General features: G+C 45.0%; 1 protein-coding gene and 1 long non-coding RNA gene across 3 annotated transcripts in view; one reads left to right on the top strand and one right to left on the bottom strand.

Annotated features, from left to right (window-relative positions):
- Positions 1–17022, top strand: part of SLC13A4 (solute carrier family 13 member 4) — a 46923-nt gene extending 29901 nt beyond the window's left edge. For both annotated transcript variants that reach the window (XM_023190059.3, XM_023190058.3), the window contains exons 9-16: positions 2819–2938; positions 4059–4160; positions 5874–5975; positions 6662–6759; positions 6974–7098; positions 12607–12768; positions 14019–14156; positions 16567–17022. In XM_023190059.3, coding sequence (XP_023045827.2) covers positions 2819–2938; positions 4059–4160; positions 5874–5975; positions 6662–6759; positions 6974–7098; positions 12607–12768; positions 14019–14156; positions 16567–16704 — 985 coding nt within the window. In that variant the 3' untranslated portion in view covers positions 16705–17022. The remainder of the gene's footprint in view (positions 1–2818; positions 2939–4058; positions 4161–5873; positions 5976–6661; positions 6760–6973; positions 7099–12606; positions 12769–14018; positions 14157–16566) is intronic.
- On the bottom strand, positions 5379–21351 carry LOC111524770. The gene is made up of 3 exons (XR_002725866.2): positions 19873–21351; positions 10647–10720; positions 5379–6736 (listed from the first exon to the last, which is right to left on the bottom strand). It is a non-coding gene; the product is annotated as an uncharacterized LOC111524770 (long non-coding RNA).
- Between the last annotated feature and the right edge of the window lie 372 nt (positions 21352–21723).

Raw genomic sequence — 21723 nt, 5'->3', positions numbered from 1 at the left:
AAGTCATTATAGCTAAGTGAGACTGGAGAAGTCTAAGACTCTGCAGGGAGAGCCCTGCTCGGGGAGCTCGCCCATCTGCAGGGAGGAAATGCCTCCCTGAAGAGGCGACCATGTGGAAACCTGAAGGACGGGAGTAAACTAGATGAAGGGAGATTATCCAGACAAAGAAAACAGTGCGTAGGAAGGCTCCGAGGCAGGACAGCAGAGCACATAAAAGAAAACGACAGAGGGTAAGAGGAGGCCAGGGAGCTGGACGGGCAGATCTCCAGGGCTTGGCAAGACCCACTGAGGAACTTGGACCACATCTGAAAGGCTTTGAGATGCTTTTAAAGAATTTTAAGCAGTTAGTGAGGTGGTCAGATTTATAGTTTTGAAAACTCATTCTGGATGAAAAAGACAAAAAAAAAAAAAAAAAGGGGGGGGGAAACAGATTGGAAAGGAGAAAGCAGACAGCAGGAAGGCAATTCAGGACACTGCTGCAAAGTTGTCCAGGGCAGCCGGTGGCTTGGCTGACAGCGCAGTGGGGAGGAGGAACAGTCAAGTTTAAGGGAAACTCAGAGGTCACTTGCTGGGTCTCAGGAAGGTGAGACAGGGCCCGAGACAGGGAAAGGCTGTGTCTGCCTCTCAGGCTCCTGCCCTCAGCAGGTCAAGGAATAGAGGGGAAAGAGGAGGAATGGGGTCTTGGAAAAAGTGGCATAGAGGCCGAGATGTCCAGGTGAAAACAGACCTGTGAATCTCAAGGGAAATATTAATGTTTAGGCTGAAGGCATAGATTTGAAGTGAGCGGCCTGCAGGGCTGGGGCCATGGGCATGCCACCTGTACAGGCACACGGGCCACCATGCCCAGATAGGTGTCACGCTTGGTTTAATGTTCTGCTGTCCCTGCCTGGATATTCATAATAACCTTTGGGTAAAGGGGCCACATATTCATTTTGCCTCCTGGTAAGGGAAGCTACAGGAGTGGAGGAAATTACCTAGAATATACAGAGTAAGGAGAACAGAGGACATAAATATTAAGCTCACATATTTAACGGACAGAAGGAAACAGTATCAGACAGCAGAGAGGAAAGGGAAATCTGGTGCCACTCTACCCAAGGGAGGAAAGTATTTCAAGAAAAAGGAAGTGCCTACAATATTTTTTCTTTTTTTTTTTTTTTTTTTTTGAGATGTAGTCTCGCTCTGTCGCCTGGGCTGGAGTGCAGTGGCCGGATCTCAGCTCACTGCAAGCTCCGCCTCCCGGGTTCACACCATTCTCCTGCCTCAGCCTCCCGAGTAGCTGGGACTACAGGCACCCGCCACCTCGCCTGGCTAGTTTTTTGTATTTTTTAGTAGAGACGGTGTTTCACCGTGTTAGCCGGGATGGTCTCGATCTCCTGACCTTGTGATCTACCCGTCTCGGCCTCCCAAAGTGCTGGGATTACAGGCTTGAGCCACCGCGCCCAGCTGTGCCTACAATATTTAATGTCAATGAATGATGATGCAAAGTAAGGATGAAAAGGTATCCATTAGATTTGGTGACATGGAGGTTACTGGTGATGTAGGCAAGAGGACCTTGGTCAAGTGGTGGGAGAAGCCAGAGTCTGGTGAGTTGAGGATTCTGGTGAGTGAGAAAATAGAGAACTGACTGTGAAGGGAAGGAGAGATGTGGGATGATAATAAAAGTAAAGTAGAGGACGGGCACTGTGGCTCATGCCCGTAATCCCAACATTTTGGGAGGCCAAGGCAGGCAGATCACCTGAGGTCAGGAGTTCGAAACCAGCCTGGCCAACATGGCAAAACCCCATCTCTACTAAAAATACAGAAATCAGCTGGGCGTGGTGGTATGCTCCTGTAATCCCAGCTACTTGGGAGGATGAGGCAGGAGAATCGCTTGAACCCAGAAGGCAGAAGTTGCAGTGAGCTGAGATCATACCACTGCACTCCAGCCTGAGCGACAGAGCAAGACTCTGACTCAAAAAAAAAAAATTAAAAAAAAAAAAAAAAAAGGAAAGGAAAGTAGGGTCAAGAAGGAGTTTTCAAGATGGGAGACATTTAAATGCTGGTAGGGATGATCCAGATGAGAGCAAAGTTAAAGATCTGGGAGAAGGGATCACTGATAGAGGGATGTCTCACACCTAGAGGAGTTTTACACCCAGCCCCAAAAACAGAGACCCAAGGAAAACACAGCATAGGTCATTTAGGCCTGAGCCTTGTCTAGGCAAAAGCCATGGCTCACGGCCTGGTCCATCCAGGCTCCACAGGACACAACACTTGGGCTGGGGAGCCACAGCTCTGCCTGTGATGAATGGGCACTTTGCCATACAAATCCCCTCTACCCTGAGACCAGTGGATGTTTAATAAAGATTTGGAGATTGCTAGTCTCGGTTCTCTTATGGGCACCGTATATCTAAAAACTTCATTAAGCCCTAGAGCTTCAAATTCTCCAGAACTGTGTCCCCCAGTCAAAAGTTACATTTCTGGTGATTTTAGAAACAAAATATACCAAGCTGCTCCGTTTTCTGTTGTCTTGCAAACCAGATGAATAAACTTAGCAGAATCTTTAAGGGCAAATACGTCCTGAGTCATTCTCTTGAGTGCAAAGTAAATACACTTTAATGATACGAATTTTAGTTGTTTTGATTACTTTTTTTAGCTAGTTTCATGATACTTGTCTGGGCTCTGTACAATTGCAACTGTCAACTAAATGAGTCTGTAGACAATGTTTTACCATATCGTTATCATTATCTCTGTGTTTTAGGGAGCATTTGGCATACTACTCCAAAATACCATATGGAAACCCTCCCTTTTCTAATTGCTGACCTGGTTCTTTACCCTCCAGCCAGTATCCAGCCGCAGAGGTGGTGAACTTTGGCACCTGGTTCCTCTTCAGCTTCCCCATATCCCTCATCATGCTGGTGGTCAGCTGGTTCTGGATGCACTGGCTGTTCCTAGGCTGCAAGTGAGTCCCAGGGCCCTTTCAGCAAAGCACTGAGGCCCCCCTGTTGATCCAAAGGCCATGGCATGGGCCCCGGATGGCTCTGTGCAAGGGGGACTGCCAGGTAACCACAGAGGATGCCCAAGGAGAATGCAGTGGTCTGGACTGAGAGTCAGGCGCTGTCTCTTCTAGACATTCTAAACATTTGTGAACTCTGTACTTCACTCTCAGCTCTACATGAAATGTTCTTAATTCCAACTAAATGGTTAGAGAGCCTGTCCAGTTTATACAAAGTCTAACGTGAAGAGTATTTAATGTCGTTTTATTGCTCTCAAAGCATATAGAGTACTTCCAATTACTCCAAGAAATAAGAAATAAAAAATATGACTCTAAGTAGAATTTGCATTAGGTTTAACTTTATAGGCATGGGTGATTTATACTTAGTAGCCTGAATAAAATATGCTCATATGCCTCAAAATAACAAGTCAATCTACTCCAAATTTGATCAGTTTCAAACACATAAGGGAAGATAATATAATGTTTTGCTATTAGTCCGTATGCTCCCATTGGTCAAGAAATGTTCTCTGACTTTTCTTTTTACTCAGACTGTTGTCAAACCAATGATGTCTATATACTTCTTAACTCCAGTATTGCCAATATAAAACTAACACTGTGTGTTCCATATATGCAGATGTTTGTGTGTTTGTTTGGCTAGAGACAAAGCTTCTCTGAAGTAAAAATGTTAGTTATCCATCCAGACACATAGTGGAGTAAAAGTTGTAGTTTATACACCTAGACACGTATACCACATTACACTAATTATTTTACTTATGTAAAAGACAAGCAGGTAGAAATGACCCCGCGCGAATACACTTGCACGAGTCCTTGAGACATCACTTCACACCAATATACCAGAGACAGACCCAGATGGATATCCCCAATAGTCTAGGGGACAAGGTTGATGAGGGTCCGGATAATGTGGCAGATAAAAGCCGTATGAATAGGTGGGGGATAGAGGAATAGAGCATGTGAAAGAGGAGAAAAGTGACTGCAGCAGGCGAGCGGTTTAGTATTTACCTAATATTTGATCTCTGGGCCTCAGGAGTATGTTTTCTTTAATCATTTGCTCATTCTCCCCTCTCAGTTTTAAAGAGACCTGCTCTCTGAGCAAGAAGAAGAAGACCAAAAGGGAACAGTTGTCAGAGAAGAGGATCCAAGAAGAGTATGAAAAGCTAGGAGACATTAGGTAAAAATCAGCCATTTCCTCTTCTCTCCTCCTCCAGCAGAAACACAGCAGGTAAAGTGAGCACAGGAGTAGCCTTGTTCTTGACAGTCCCTGACACTGGGAGAATTTTCCACAACTCTGAATCAGGCATTTAGAAGATGCTATTTAATGCCAAAGCCAAGCTGGCCCAGATTTCAGGTGGCCACCCTTTCCCTTTGCTCTATTTGGAGACCAAGGTATAGCCGTGGCATGGGGTGGAGTACTGACCACGGGGCAGACGGAGGCAGAAGAAGGGAAAGCCAGCACAGTCACCCTCTTGGAAAATGTGAATTCCTTCCAAAGCCAGGCCTCCTCTCATTGCTCAGACACGCCACCACAGTGGTCCAGTTATCACTCCCAGGGAGATGGGAGACTCTGTGCTATATTTAGGGCAGAAAGCAGTATCAAAGACAGACGTGGAGACAGAGGGTCCAAGAAATCACTAACCAACTCTCAGCCACTTCTATCAGCTTCTCCACAGGGACCCAGCTTCCTATTTAGTGCTATTTCTCCTTTTATGGCAATTGGCACATACAACTTTGCATAAAACAATCCAGGTAGACACTGTCTTATTTAAAGCTTTAAGTTATAAAAGTTCATCATAGAACATTTCAAAAATACAAGCCAGTATAAGAAAAAAATTAAAATTGACTGAATTCTTAGCACCCCGTGTTAACAAATGTTAACACTTCTTTCCATGCTTTTTTGTGCAAAACTCTATGTATTTTTGGTAAAATTCAGTCCACACCGAAACCGTTGTATACCTTGCCTTTCTCAACTCAACACTATACTCAACTCAACGGTGTACAGTATGTTCCACGTCCTTAACTCTGCTGTGGAAACAGGATTATCAGTGGATGCATCTCATTTTGACATCGAGTTGTATCAAAATGTATTCAGTGTATGAAATATCATTGGATATACAGGATGCTTCCATTTTTTAATAGGTAATGAATGTCTCAGTGTATGTACTTCTGGTTAGATGATGGGAATGACCAACTTTTTTTTTTTTTTTTTTTTGAGATAGAGTCTCGCTCTGTCGCCCAGGCTAGAATGCAGTGGCACAATCTTGGCTCACTGCAACCTTCGCCTCTGGGGTTCAAGTGATTCTCCTGCCTCAGCCTCCCAAGTAACTGGGACTACAGGCGCCCACCACCATGCCCGGCTATTTTTTGCATTTTTAGTAGAGAAGGGGTTTCACTGTGTTAGCCAGGACGGTCTCCATCTCCTGACCTCGTGATCCGCCCGCCTCGGCCTCCCAAAGTGCTGGGATTACAGGCGTGAGCCACCACACCTGGCCAGGGAATGACCAGCTTTAAGGCTTCTGATGTATATCATCAAATGGCCTCAAAAAGGTTGTAGCAATTCCTCTTCCCACCTGCACAGTGTTTGGGAGTGCCTGTTTCACTGTATTCTCCTTGTAGGCTGTATTTGAAATTATTTATAAATGTACAGTGCTGTGTTCTCTTGCCCTTTCCACAGAAGTTTCTCCAGGGAACATGGTTAATGTCATGTTTTCTGGGGGCACTCAGTCTTGTCCTCATCTCACTGTCAGCCATTCATAGTGGTTAGGCAGTGAGTGTGTTTTATGTCTAGGGTATTGAAACTCTAAATACAGAAGCTTCCAGAAGCAAAGTGAAAAAGCTAGGAGAAATTTCTCAGTTCCTGAGTGGGTCTTTCTGTTTTATTTTATAGCTACCCTGAAATGGTGACTGGATTTTTCTTCATCCTGATGACCGTACTGTGGTTTACCCGGGAGCCTGGCTTTGTCCCTGGCTGGGATTCTTTCTTTGAAAAGTAAGTAATACAACTTCCTCCTTAAGAACAACTCCCTCACCCCAATTCTTTAGGCAACAACTACTGGCATCCTTCGTAGACTCTCAGGGGAAGATATGAAGCCAGGAAGATTTCATTCCCTGGGGAATCCACTCTTTTTAGGGAGGCTGCAGTGTGAAATCAGAAAGGAAAAACACCCTTTGGAGTCCTGGTCTGGGGCTGGGATCCAGTGCTGCACGTAGTCTCATTACATAAGCTCCTGGAAGCTTGGTTACCTCATAGGTGGTTATGAGAGTTAAAGGAGAAAACATCTATAAAGTACCAACTGTAAAGAAAAGAGACCAACTTCTCACTTGAGAAGGGAGGCACATGGAGGTGTGGCCTTCATAGGAAAGAGGTCTCATCCTCTTCTATTCTCATCTAACCATCTTCACTCCTGATCACTCCTTCTAGGACTTGCCCCAATTAACGGGCTCACAAATTCACACCAAGACATCTACTCTAGTCAGGCCCTGCCTCCAGACATTCACCACTGCCCATTAAATCCACTGTGGATAGCATGGCCGCAACTGGCAAGAACTAAGGTTAATTTCACCTCTAGACTAGGTCCTAAAAAGACACTGTGTTTGCACAGACTGCCCCGAGACATCATGTTACTCCTGAAAATTCCTGACCCTTCTCCTCAGCTATGCTTGTCTCTTTACTAGGAAAGGCTACCGCACTGATGCCACAGTCTCTGTCTTCCTTGGCTTCCTCCTCTTCCTTATTCCAGCGAAGAAACCCTGCTTTGGGAAAAAGAATGATGGTGAGAGAAGGATCAAGGGAAGAAACTGGGGGTGGCTCTAGTTGAAGAATCCCCAAATCAGACTAATACTCCCAAAGAGATTTACCAAGGTCCTTCAGATTCCCACCCCCCGAAATAGCAGTATCCCAAATCATCCACTTCACCAATTAGGCACCTATCTCCACAAGTCACGCCTATCAGGGTTTATCTGGCTTTACATCTCTCTCTAATCCAGGAGAGAACCGGGAGCACTCACTGGGGACCGAACCCATCATCACTTGGAAGGACTTCCAGAAGACCATGCCCTGGGAGATTGTCATTCTGGTGGGGGGAGGCTATGCTCTGGCTTCTGGTAGCAAGGTAATTCTTGAATTCTGATCTTTTTTTTTTTTTTTTTTTTTGAGACACTCTTGCTCTGTCGCCCAGGCTGGAATGCAGTGGCATGATCTCAGCTCACTGCAACCTCTGCCTTCTGGGTTCAAGTGATTCTCCTGCCTCAGCCTCCCAAGTAGCTAGGACTACAGGTGTGCACCATGATGCCAGCTAATTTTTGTATTTTTAGTAGAGACAGGGTTTCACCATGTTGGCCAGGCTGGTCTCAAATTCCTGACCTCAAGTGATCTACCCGCCTCAGCCTCCCAAAGTGCTGGGATTACAGGCGTGAGCCACTGCACCTGGCTTGAATTCTGTTCTTATGGGTGAAATACTTTTCCAGCGTTTTTACCTAATGAATCATTATGGGCATGGGAGGAAAGACTCAATGGAGCTGAGAAGTAAATGTTCACCAAGTCCTTGGGAAGGGAAGCAATAGAGCAGCATGGATGTCCCCTCCTGCCCTAAGCTTCTCAGTTAGCACTACTGGGAATAGAGGAACAGATCGGCTGTGCCACACAATCATGATGCATGGGCATCGATACTTCATCTATGGGGCCCATGCTGCTACAAGTAAAAGGCTTATTGGAGTTTGTAGTCATCTCCTTCTGGGATTTGACAGTGGCAACAGGAGATGGTAACAGGAGATGGACATAGGTAATAGGAGTGGTAATAGGAGAACTCTGTAAGGGACGAGAGATATTCCAAGTGACACATGGTGAACTGTCTGTCCACAATACATATACTGAGCCCCTTTGGAAAATCTAGGCTAAAGCTGATGTAAATACTTCTTAATTTTCTAATTGGGAGGAGTTTGGATGAGATCTTTTAAGTGGGATGGGGATGTGAGGGGATGGTTGAATTTCCTAAAGTGTTAGCCCTCCCTAAAATAGAAAAGAGTCCTAAGAATGAATTAGGTTAAGGTTCAGACTATTTCTCCCTCCAGCTTGTCTACATGCATTATCCCATGCTAAACTTGGTTCCTTTTTTTTTCTTTTGAGACAGAGTCTTGATCTGTCACCTAGGCTGGAGTGCAATGGCGCCATCTCAGCTCACTGCAACCCCTGCCTCCCAGGTTCAACCAATTCTCATGCCTCAGCCTCCCGAGTAGCTGGGATCACAAGCACACGCCACCACACTCAGCTTAATTTTTGTACTTTAGTAGAGATGGAGTTTCACCACGTTGGTGAGGCTGGTCTCGAACTCCTGGCCTCAAATGATCCACCCACCTTGGCCTGCCAAAGTACTGGGATTACAGGCACGAGCCACTGCGCCCGGCATGGTTCACTTTTGATGGCCCAAAATACTCTCTGCATTATTAATAAGAAGGTCACAGAATATTACACTAAGGAGAACCTTAGAAAGCAATGAGTCCTATCTCCTGCCCGTGGTGAGATTTCCCTCCATGGCACCTCTGGCTCGGACACTTCCAGTGACAAGGTACTCCCTGTGCAGGGAACAAAGAATAGTTGTTCCTTATTTTCAGCTCAGGTCTTCTGCATGTTGTCTGTCCACTGTTGGCTCTAGCTCTGTTCTCTGGGACCCTCTCCTAGCTAATAATTATTAACATGAAAAAATCAAGAAGCAGTGACCCATACCATCTGCGTCTCTCTCCTCAGGACTCACTTCACTTGGCCTTATTCAAACACGGTCCACGGGGTGGCCAGTCTACTGCCAAGCAGAGTAGTTATATTACCCAAGCCCCATTTCTCACCTCTGATTCAAGCAGCACCCTGCATTTTTATGGCAGCTTTTATAAAGCATCCTTGGCACTCATGTCAACAATTACATTACAACTGCAGTCAATTAGAACGCTTCATTCTTTTAACTGCTCATCATTACTAGACTTTCAACCCACCCTATATATATGCTATCAATAGTTCTCATTCCAAGTTCGGGATATTTATGTTTATCTTTATTTAATTTCAGTTGTTAGTTTTGGCCTTTGACAAGATTGGCCTGGCAATATTTTTTTTTAACCAAAATTGGGCTGGGCACAGTGGCTCACGTCTATAATCCCAGCACTTTGGGAGGCCATGGCGGGAGGATTGCTTGAGTCCAGGAGTTTGAGACTAGCCTGGGCAACATAGTAAGACCCTATCTCTACAAAAACAAAAATTAGCCCAGTGTGGTGGTGTGCACCTGTAGTCCCAGCTACTCAGGAGGTTGAGGTGAGAGGATCACTTGAGCCCAGGAGTTCAAAGCTGCAGTGACCCAAGATCCCACCACTGGACTCCAGCCTGGGAGAGAGAGGGAAACCCTATCCCCGGCCACCAAAAAAAAAAAAAAAAAACTGTGCACATATTAGAGATAGTACAGTTATTGCTGTAAAGCCTACTGCCTCTACTAATTTTAGTCATAATTTGGGTAGCATATATGTCATTCCTACTGAGTTTGAAATAATTTCAGTTTTGACATTAGCGAAGAAAATCCATTGTAAAATGTTTTCATAACAAGAGTTTAAAAAATTGAGACTTCCTTTGATTGTGTTTTTTCCTAACTTTGAAGTCTAATTTATTTCAAATTACAGTATAAAATCGTTCTGCTGGAAAAATGATTGCCACTAAATGATTTCACTTTACTAGGCCGGGCATGGTGGCTCACGCCTGTAATCCCAGCACTTAAGGAGGCTGAGGCAGGAGGATCACTTGAGGCCAGGAGTTTGAGGCCAGCCTGGCCAACATGGTGAAACGCTGTCTCTACTAAAAATACAAAAATTAGCTGGGCATGATGGCAGACACTTGTAACCCCAACTACTTGGGAGGCTGAGGCAGGAGAATCGTTTGAACCCGGGAGGCAGAGGTTACGGTGAGCTGAGATCGCACCACTGCACTCCCACCCGGACGACAGAGTGAGACTTCCTCTCAAAAAAAAAAAAATTTAGCCGGGGATGGTGGTGCACGCCTGTAATCCCAGCTGCCTGAGAGGCTGAGGCACAAGAATTGTTTGAACCCAGGAGGCGGAGGTTGCAGTGAGCTGAGATGCTGCCACTGCACTCCAGCTTGGGCAACAGCACGCAACTCTGTCTCAAAAAGAAAAAAAAATTATTTCACTTTACTTACCAGTACTATTTGGATAACATGTTATATAAAACTCTATTTCTTTATATAATGTATCATTTCCACTCAACTAACTGCTCTTCCTCCCCTGCCTCTGTCCAATGAGTGAGGTTTAATGTGTTACCAGAGGGAACAATTAAAGAGTTCCTGGAGGCCCTGGGGCTCTGAAACAAGCATTAATTGATGCAGTCTGCACAGACCAGGTTTGTAAGCTCTCAGTCAGTTGAGAGGAAGAAAAGGAAGAAAAGTTCTACAAGGTGAAGTGGCTACAACAGAGAGAATTCTGAAGGCCTTTGGCTGTCAGTTGTCTATGAGCTCGCCAGGAGGTAGCCAGGGTACTACAGAGATGAAATGAGCTTTTGATGAATTTGGAAGTGAGGAGAAAAAGTACCATGCTGACAGTGTAGGGAAGGAGGTCTTTAATAGTAAAACATGTGTAGCAGGACTTAAGAGCTTGAGGAATCATAAATGTCTCACCTTGCTTTCTGCCCCTGCTCTCCATATCGTCATTATATTTGCAGTTTCTACAGTACCATGGGAAAAGGCAGAGCCTGTCAACATAGAATAGAGAGAGGAAGGGAGGCAGGATGCATATGGCAACCTGGAATTTTTTTTTTTTTTTTTTTTTTTTTTTTTTGAGACGGAGTCTTGCTCTGTCGCCCAGGCTAGAGTGCAGTGGCCGGATCTCAGCTCACCGCAACCTCTGCCTCCTGGGTTCACGCCATTCTCCTGCCTCAGCCTCCCGAGTGGCTGGGACCACAGGCGCCCACCACCTCGCCCGGCTAATTTTTTGTATTTTTAGTAGAGACGGGGTTTCACCGTGTTAGCCAGGAGGGTCTCGATCTCCTGACCTCGTGATCCGCCCGTCTCGGCCTCCCAAAGTGCTGGGATTACAGGCTTGAGCCACCGCGCCCGGCACAACCTGGAATTTTTAATACAATACTCAGTGATACCTTTCATTTTGTAGGAGACGGAAATAGCTCTCCCTATTTGCAGGTGAACATCTTCCAACCAAATGCATCATTACAAGTGGGAATATGTATTTATTTATTTTTTTTATTTTTTATTTTTTTTGAGACAGAATCTCACTCTGTCACCCAGGCTGGAGTGCAATGGCACAATCTCCGCTCACTGCAACCTCTGCCTCCCGGGTTCAAGCAAGCCTCCTGAGTAGCTGGGATTACAGGCACGTGCCACCACGCCTGGCTAATTTTTGTATTTTTAGTAGAGACAGTGTTTCACCAAGTGTGCCAGGCTGGTCTCAAACTCCTGACCTCAAGTGATCCACCTTCCTCAGCCTCCCAAAGTGCTGGGATTATAGGTGTGAGCTACCTCACCCAGGCAGAATGTTCATTTATTTAAGTGGATGTGTGTAACTGTTGCTAGTGGAATAAACTTAGGATGGTCAATATGCCTTCATATCTGTGTCTTCAAAAAGCACTGGCAGGCCAGATGAGGTGGCTCACGCCTATAATCCCAGCACTTTGGGAGACCAATGTGGGAGAATCGCTTGAGCTCAGGAGTTTGAGACAGGCGTGGGCAACATGGAAAGACTCTGTCTCTACATATAAGAAGAGCAGGGCGTGCTGGCATGTGCCTGTGGTCCCAGCTACTTGGAAGGCTGAGGTGGGAGGATTGCTTGAACCCGGGAGGTTGAGACTGCAGTGAGCTGTGATCATGCTGCTGCACTCATCCTGGACCCTGGGCAATAGAGCAAGACTCTCTCATCTTAATTAAAAAAAAAAAAATCCTGATAGTAGAACTAATGTCAGCCACGATGGGATTTGAACCTAAAACAGGTTGGGGCTGAATGACCAGCCTCCATGGCACTTAGGAGTCACCTTCTCCACTAAATGGAAATATACTTTTATCCCTCTCTACTTTATTACTCCTGTAAAACCTCCAGTGCTCAGCCCTGCCTGTTCCTCTCCCTAAAAAGACAGGAAAGGCTACTATCTACAGATGTTGATACATTTTTCCCTTTTTTAGGTAACAAAATAAACTGATTTCAAAAGCTGAATAAAGGGCTATACTTGGCCCTCTGTGAAGGGCATTGTCGAATCAATGCACAGGGTAAGGATGTCAGAGGCTAGAGAAAGGGTAATGAGATTGAAGTTGAGGAGCAAAGATGTCCAACCTCTGACAAGTTGTCATGGCAAAGTCCTAAGAAGGATCATGGCAATTAGGGTGGGTGGCTCTTCATGCCCCATGATGAAACCGAAAGACCAAATGTTGTACAATCATAAAAACCAATTTTCTGAGCTACAAAAATGATCCAATCATAAAAATCATGAACACCTCTGGCTTCATTCAAACTAAAGATCAGAGGATCCTTGGTGGTCCAGCCTTCCAACATCCCTGACCTTCTGAATTCTAAGAACTCTAGCTGGGATGTGTTTCTCCTCCTTTCTTCTTACTGTAACACCTCTTCCTACAGAGCTCTGGCCTCTCTACATGGATAGGGAACCAGATGTTGTCCCTGAGCAGCCTCCCGCCATGGGCTGTCACCCTGCTGGCATGCATCCTTGTGTCCATTGTCACTGAGTTTGTGAGCAACCCAGCAACCATCACCATCTTCCTGCCCATCCTGTGCAGCCTGGTGAGTAGCGCGGGGCTCCCAGACGTCCAAACAGGCTGTCCCAGGGGCCTGGAGTGGCAGGCCTAGCTCAGGGCAGCTTCTGTGGCTGTACCCTCTCCTCTGGTTACTGCCCACAGCCTTCACTGATTGCTGTTCAATTCCTATTCTGAAAAATGAAGTTTTTCAAATAGCAACTAGCAAATAAAAGGATACACTAATAAATCACAGCAAGAGTTCTAGAAATCCTTGTCCAAAAGAGTAGGATTCATTTAGGGGCAGCCCTGAGTAGAAACCAAAGAACATACAAAATAATCTTCAAACCCTATCATTTCAATTCCCCGCAATCATCATCAACCTTTCTCTCCTGAGATAAAACCTGAGAGGGCCAAAGAGGTAGCCACAGAAAATGTAGGTAAAACATAGCTGCGAAGACTGAGATCACAACTCAGACAATCATCACAGCCTCCACTGAGATTCACTGTCCTCTGGGAAGTTCTGAGGATTGGGAGCAAGGTCAGCTTTGCTCCACAGCCTCAGACCAGTTTGTTGTGAATGGAATAGGGGAGGGGAGCAATGGCCAGATCTTAGCCTGGCCAAGCAGCCTGAAAGGTGATGCATCTGACCCAATGCTTCATCTGTCCCATTCTGGGAGGCAGAATCCAGGAGATGAAGGCCCCTCCCCACCCCAGCAACATAGTCTCCTACTGCTCTTTCTAACCCCAGCCCCACACTCTCTGCTCATTGCCCAGATGACCCCAACTTCTCCCTTCCGTCATCTTGCTTGTGTGAGCAAGAGAGTGCAGTTAAAACCTGGCAACATTGAGAGCAGGACCATGGATTCAAATCCCATATAAAACAATTATCTTCCCTAGGGAAAAAAAAACCACCTTAGTTCTGTACCCTAAGACTGAGGGAGCCCCACTTCAATCAAAGCAACTTATTCATGAGATTTGGGTTTAAGGAAAGGAAGTCTTAGCTAAAGAATAAAGTTGAGGAACCAGTTCCTTAGAATAACACCAAAAAAATCAAACATCCCTTCTAGGGAGTCACTCAAAGCCATATTTCCAATGTGGAGCAAGTGAGCAGCATCAGCCTATTCAGGTTGCCAAGGGCACTGCATGCCCCCGAGGGCAGGGACCTAACTACCCCTCCACATAGTGTCCTGCTAAGGTTAGCCAGCACCCAGTCATCATTAAAGCATGCTCCTTATGTTAAGCACAGGAAATGCAAGCCTAATCTCGTGAAATGTTTCTGTGAATTCTCTCTTCTAGTCTGAAACGCTGCACATTAACCCCCTCTACACCCTGATCCCAGTCACCATGTGCATCTCCTTTGCAGTGATGCTGCCTGTGGGCAATCCCCCTAATGCCATCGTCTTCAGCTATGGGCACTGCCAGATCAAAGATATGGTGAGTTGGGGTGCCTCTCCCTGCCAGGGCCAGCTGCCATGAGGACAGGGATGACCAGCTCTGCAGCCTTCTTTCAAAGTTATTTTGTAGCAGCGTCCCTGGCCTGTCAACACTAACCCAGTATGGTAGCAAGAACAGCACTTATAAAGAGGTTTTTGGTTGGTCTATAAGCACCAAGGATAGCAAGAATGTGCTCTCTCCAGCCCTTCCCTGGAAAGAAGTGGGTACCTAGGTAGAGAAAGCTGGAACACACAGGCTGTTGCCCAGTTCCAGAAGGCATGAGCCTGCGCAAAGTTTTGCCTTCGTTTCTTCATTAGGCCAGTGGAGACATTCATTGAGAAAGCTACTGGTTTATTCACAGAAGATGAGAATGAGAAAGTGTATGAACGTAGGGTGAAAGGTATTTTGAGAAAACAGGATTCTTCTGCTCAACTCACCCCCCAGGCAAGAAACCCCTGAAGCAACAATGGAAAATGAAGCATCCATCATTCATTTTCATTTTCAGCTGGGCTCACAAAAGATGGCTTTGAGATATTTTGCTGCTGACTTTAGTGTTGGGTCTATCTACCTTCTACTCCTCTACCTATACACTATACTATGTACACTATGCTGCTATACTTAATATCCAGGGCTGAGGGGGTAGAGGAGAGGATGGAAAACACTGATACAAATTACTGATGGTCTCACATTTTTTTTTTTCATGGGAGCCAAACGTGTTCTTGCAGCCCTGTAAAGCAATAGAGGAAAGAAAAAGTTTCATGCTGGTGGCAGATATTCAGGTCCTTTTTTCCCCTTTTTTTTGGGGCCGGGGGGACAGAATCTCACTCTGTCACCCAGGCTGGAATGCAATGGCACAATGTTGGCTCACTGAAACCTCTGCCTCCTGGGTTCAAGTGATTCTTATGCCTCAGCCTCCAGAGTAACTGGGACTACAGGTGTGCGCCACCACGCCCAGCTAAGTTTTGTATTTTTAGTAGAGATGGGGTTTCACCATGTTGGTCAGGCAGTCTTGAACTCCTGGCTTCAGGTGATCCACCTGCCTTGGCCTCCCAAAGTGCTGGGATTACAGGTGTAAGCCACCGCACCCAGCCTATTCAGGTCCTTTTGACTATTCAAACTGCTCATCTAAGTCATCCGTGATACTTCCTGGAATGGGGTGTCCCAGCCATCCCTCTCCCCTCCCATCTTACTGAGTAACCCTCAGTCCGCTCACACTGAGCTCTACTCCAGCTCTCCTGACTCCCGCTTCTTCTGCTGTGTGTCCCCACCACTGACCTCTGGCTTTCTACACTGGAATCAAATGATCAGAGGCAGTAATTTTCAAAGGTACCAGGTGACAAGAAGTGAGCCGGTCTGGGAATGGTTCTATCCCCAGCTTGGGCACTACCTTGACTTCAGTTTCCTCATCTGCTAAATGACGAGGTTCCAGCTGGATGCTCCATGGGGTCCCTTTCAACTCTAACACTCCTTAATTTAGCCCTGCTAGAACCTGCCCTTTCACCTGTGGGGAAACATGGGCTGTCCTCCATGCCAAAATGCCCAGGGGGCCCCCACCAGGCAGCAGGAGAGAGAGGACATGTCTAGCCATTTGCTTGAAACAATTTCCCAGTATCCATTTTCCCCTTGCAATTTTCCCAACTTAATGCCAGCGAGTGACTTGTTTTGGCTACATGCTGTATGCCTGGTTACTCACTGGAAGGGTGCCAGCTATCCTTACAGGACACATTTTTCCATCTGGCTCTGCCAGCCCATCATCCCTCACAGCCCCCACTTCAGCCTGTGAGTGTCAATGTCAAGGCAGAAGTGAAAAGGGTCAGTCACTGAGGTGTAATTCCCTCAGAGGAAAGCAGCAAAGGCCCCACTCCAGCTAGCACACCTGTGTCTCCTTCCTGAGGAAGAGCTGAGCAGAGGCAGCTAAACTGTTTCCCCAGGTGAACTCAAGGTACATTATTTCCACAAGCTGTTCCTTAAAAAAAGGTAACAGTAGCAAAGGCTTCATGTAATATAGCCCCTGCTACAAGTTCCCTGTATTAGCGCATAGGGGCTCTGAGAAGTTTCTGCTTTACAGAGATCTGGCTAGTTTCGTTTAGCACATTTCCCTAAGAGTGAGCTGCAGAAATACCTCTTCACATTCCATAGAGTGGGTGTTCCAAGTAACTAACATACCTTCTAGGCTTCCACTTGAAACCTAGTGAGAGTGCTGTAAGCATGAAGTGGACATGACTCTAATTGTCCCCTTCCCGCCCTACCACAGTCCTGTGCACCCTACAAGGCAATGCTAGAGCACCCCAGACAGCACTGGGAACTAATCTGGGCCACAAGGCATAGGCTGCGGGAACAGAAAGGGGACTTGGGGATCTGTGCTGCTGCTGGTCAGAGTGACTAGGGTGTGCTGGTTTGTGTCCTGTAGGTGAAAGCTGGCCTGGGAGTCAACGTTATTGGATTGGTGATAGTAATGGTAGCCATCAACACCTGGGGAGTTAGCCTCTTCCACCTGGACACTTACCCAGTATGGGCGAGGGTCAGCAACATCACTGATCAAGCCTAATGCAAGTACACAAACTGGCCCAACCACAGGAGCTGCCAGTACCCAGCAGAATCTGGACCACAGGCAAAGAAAACCACTGGGACCAGCAGGAGCACACAACCCCAGACCCACGCCAGAGGGCATCCCTCCAACAGAAGATTCCACCACCTCAAGTGACCTGCAGGAATCCTCCAACAACCACAAACACATGCTTAGCTGTTAGTGTCTTCTTCTCGCCCTCAGCACCACAGCTCAAGAAAACCTAAAGTTTCAATACAAGCCATAGGCTCACAGAAAAAGAAAATAAAAATTAAGTTAAAAAAAAGAAGACAAAGAAAACCTAAAATTGTATCTAGTGTTTGTAATCCATTCATTCTGAAGACAGGAAAAGAAAGCCTGTCTTACTTGCCCTTCAGAGGCTAAGCCTCGCAAACTCACTAGGTTTTATGTTATTTTTAAAACCTTCTTAGGAGTGGAAAGATACCCAAGTCATCCTACCGAGGCAGAGTGAAACCAGTGACATCTTTTTTGGGGGGAGCCTCACCCAGAACTGGAAACCTAATTGTCAGCTCCTTTCTCTTGCTTTTTTTTTTTTTTTTTTGAGATGGAGTCTCGTTCTGTTGCCCAAGCTGGAGTGCAGTGACACGATCTCAGCTCACTGCAACCTCCACCTCCCAGGTTCAAGCAATTCTCCTGTCTCAGCCTCCTGAGTAGCTGGGATTACAGGCATGTGCTACCATGCCCAGCTAGTTTTTTGTATTTTTAGTAGAGATGGGGTTTCACCATGTTGACCAGGCTGGTCTCCAACTCCTGACCTCAGATGATCCACCTGACTCAGCCTCCCAAAGTGCTGGGATTACAGGCGTGAGCCACCACGCCCGGCCATCAGCTCCTTTCTCTTAAGTGCTTCTATCCTAAGTTCCCTCCACAAGAAGGCTTTCTTAGTAGGTCTTCCTCATGGCAATCAGTACTCTTTCATCACTACTTTGATTCCCTGTTAAGCATCTCTCTTCAATGGCTCCCCTTTACCTTGGCACCAAATTCCCGTAAAGATATAGTGTTCCCTTTCAGAAAAAGGCTGGTGTTGTTCTATTAGTCAAAGGAAAGGGAAGTCGGCCGGGTGCGGTGGAGGCAGAGGTTGCAGTGAGCTGAGATCGCACCATTGCACTCCAGCCTGGGCGACAGAGCAGGGCTCCGTCTCAAAAAAAAAAAAAAAAAAAAAAAGGAAAGAGAAGTCAAGAAAGAAGAAAGAAGATAGACTGAGATTAACATCTCTCTCTCCACGTGTCACTAACCACAAATCTATTGCCTTGGTTAAGTTTTGGGAGGGAGGGAAAACTTTCCTACCAGTCTTATAAGAGACACCAAAACTATAATTAAGTCCACAGCACTATTATTATATTACACTGGCTTGCTTCTGGATAAAATAAGTACTTTGTTCCTGAGAAAACAAAGTACTAGGTAGTAGTCAACGGTCCAAACACATCTGTCACTTCCTACATATCCCTACATGAGCCCCTTGAGGGAGAAGAGCTGTCTATGCCTCTTGAAATCCCCCAGCAACTTCTACAATGTAGTAAGCTGTAAGTGCTCAATAAACGTGTCCCATGAGAAAAAAGCTGTCTGGAAATCAAGGCTTCTTTCTCCTCCCGAAGATCATGCCATTTTCTCCATGATAGATATCCTTGCTACATGACTGGCTATAGCTCTCAATCCCTCTAGTTTGTTGGCATTACAGATTTTTTTATTTCTACCATCAGTTGCTTGCTAAATATGCCTTAGGGGAAAGGGAGTCCCCTATAATTACTGCACTGTTTTAAGTGATTTTAAGTTACTATTGATAGCACGTGCAGTTTTCCCATAATAATTTATCTATAAAATCACTCCCTTAATTGATCAAGCATCCGTGAGTTGTAAAGTTTCTTTTGGAGCAAAAGAAACAACCTCACACATCTGCTCCAACCACAGAATGTGACTGACCAGGGTTAACAGGAACATTAGTGCTTCTGCCCTGTGAGTTAGACCAAAATTATTTGTCCAATGTAATAGTTAAGACCTCACAAGCCCAAATGAAATACCAATGTTAGGTAAGCTACAGCTGATTTGATCCAGCCAACATCTCTGAAGTCATTTGCTTTAAATTTTCAAAAGAGTCAGGGTGTTACTCTTACTATCAGAAGAGCCAAACATCACATTTATGACCCATCACAGAACGCAGATCCTTTGTCCCTAAGTCAGACAGTAGGACAGAGGTGTAGATAATCAGTAAGATTCTGGGAGTATAAGTAAAAAGAGAAAGAAAAGTTGATTTAGAATTAAGTGGACTTAGAATTACTGGCCAGTATTCAACTATGTGAGAACCTGACTCACTCCTGAAGGGAAAGCTGTGCCAGCAACTGCTGCCAGGTGCTCCGAGTAATGAATGCATTCAACTAGCCAATTTAGAAAGAGCGTTTATTTCAGTCTGGTCTACTAACTGCTCTCAAGCACAGCACTGTTCTTTCCCAGAACTGGAGATTCAAGCCAAGCAAGGTTGCCCATTCCAGTGACAGGAAACGGCAGATATGATTAATAACTCCTTGTCATCTAAATCACTCCACTGGTGGATAACTTCTAGCCCTCCTTAATAGTCTTGTGTCTCTTGCAAATATAATTTAAATTTTAGCTTCTAATATTTTGTGGATGATGAAACTCTGAGCCAAAGTCACTAAGTATAGTTGCATCTTATTCTTAAGTCAATTCTTTATCAAATTTGCTTAGTCAAAGTTGCCTCTGAAATTCCATTAAGTCAGACATAAAGTACATGGTGGTACACTATCTTTCACATTAATATTTACATATCACAAACACTCATGTACCATCTTTTAATAAATAAAAAGCAGCTAGTTTTCCTTCCAACATCAGAACAAATCTGTTTGTTCAGCTATACAATAAATGAAGTAGTTGGCTTCACATTTGGGGACCGCGGTATTTGAAAAAGTCTTTAAATACTAGAATCACTCTCAGTACAGCAAGAAACTCAAAACCATGAGAACACAAAGGGAACCGAGACCACCTGAGTACACAGGTAGCTGAGTGGGGCTGTCCTCATTGAACGAACACTGAACACAACTGTATGCACTATTTACGTGGCACCTTTTTTGGTACCAGTCCTGTACAATTGTGTAAGATGATACAACTGCACTGTACCTTTCATAAGATCCTCCCACTGAGGCTGTGATTCAGGCAGGCCCAGGACCCAGGGTTTGCAGCGTCCCACCCTGGGAATTTCCAGAAGGTCTCGCTGTTCTCAGTTCATTTTTCTTTCCCTGTGTCTTGCAAAACATGCCATATGTTAGGTCTTCAATGCTTGACTAAATACACTGCAACCAGATTTGGGAAAGGTATAAACTGAACACTTGAAAATCTAAGTGTCACAAACTCCCTATTAAGACCAGGCAAGATCTCAAAATATTTTCCCTTCACCACCCTATTCCTTTCCATAAGGCAAAGCCCTAATAGTCAATAGGGAAAAAAGAACTCATTCATCTGTAAGGAATGGAAATGCTACATGCAAAACCCAAGACTGGAAGTTTAAGAAAAGCCTCATTTGCTTCCAGTATAGTATATAATGTTCCTTCAGGAGGAATAACTCAGAAAGGCATTAAAAATGTGGGAGACCTCAGCAGAAAAACAAATACCAGCATAGTATCTAGGGAGTGAATGGCTTAGTGGAAATGAAAACTTTACACATGTGTACATATGCTCTATGAGGCAACATGTATAGACAACTAGAAAAACCACACAGCCTACTTTTCTCTATAGTCACACAAACTCACTGGGTAAATGAGTTAGAAAAGAAGAAATAAAATTGCTCCTTTAAATCAGAATCAGGTAACTGCTTAAATACATAAAATACCAAATCAGAAGAAAGGTCTAAAGATATAATTTTGGTAACCTCAAAAAATGCAGCCTCTTTTGACAATTTTAAATAACTTTTTTTTTCTTGCTTTGTTTTTGTTTTGTTTGGGAGGATTACAGTTTAGGGATAAGCTTTTCAAGTTCACTGTATTTATTAAGTTTCCAGCACAAATCCTGAAGTGTTGCATTTCACATGTCAGAGTGATCTGCACTAGTATTTTGAGCAACTCTCATTTTATGATCAGATGTGGCAGAAGCTTTCCTACCCATATTAGTAGGAGTTTTCAAACATTTTTTAAAGGAAAAAAAAAAGGCATATCTTGTGGTGCTTCTTCCCACTGCTCCATTGATTTGTGTGGCAAGGGTTCCTACAAAATTCCCAGGGAAGGGGTAACTTTCAGTGCCACAAACCCCATTCACAGTAAGGATTTTCAGCTACACCCTAAAACTATGATGGTTCTGGGTTCCTCCAACATATAGCTCAGTGAAGATCATCTTGCCTGAGAACTCTGAGGTCCTTTTCACTGCTGCCAAGAACATAAAACTAGAAGAGGGCATCTGAATGGTGAATGCGAAGTCAGCCTGCACTGTGTAGCAGTTTACATGATGAAGCTGAACTTAAGAACTGATCTGCTGGATGGATCCCACTGGTAGAAATGATCTCCTTGGTAAGGTTGTCACCCCTAAGGGAAGCCCTAAGTCCAAATGAGCCTTGTTTATAAGGTATAATACAAAGAGACCTAACCTTCTAATAGCTAAGTGACCTCCTATCCCAAAGCAGCCACTCTGGGAGACCACACACACCACAGCAATGCTATCATGGTTGGTAACAAGGAATCTCTCTTTGGAAACAGCTTTCTAAGCTTCTAGCATTTTTAATACCCACAAGGTAAACCTTCATCCTTTTGGGCCCTAGTTCATTGTGCTAACAATTCAGGATCAAATCTTGTGAGCCAGATGGTATGATCCGGGTGGATACTGTAAATTTTCATCAGTATCAAAAACAGTGACTACAGAATAATGACAAATTTTTTGTGTGGTTCATAAGCTGATTCCAAAAGTGACTGCAGAACTAGCCAAAAAGCAACAAGTTTGTACTAATAGCTACTATTTATTAGCTAGTCTGCAAAGCACTGTGCA

Source organism: Piliocolobus tephrosceles, chromosome 8 (genome assembly GCF_002776525.5).
Source record: "Piliocolobus tephrosceles isolate RC106 chromosome 8, ASM277652v3, whole genome shotgun sequence".
NCBI lineage: Eukaryota > Metazoa > Chordata > Mammalia > Primates > Cercopithecidae > Piliocolobus > Piliocolobus tephrosceles.
This window is presented reverse-complemented; position numbering and strand designations above follow the sequence as displayed.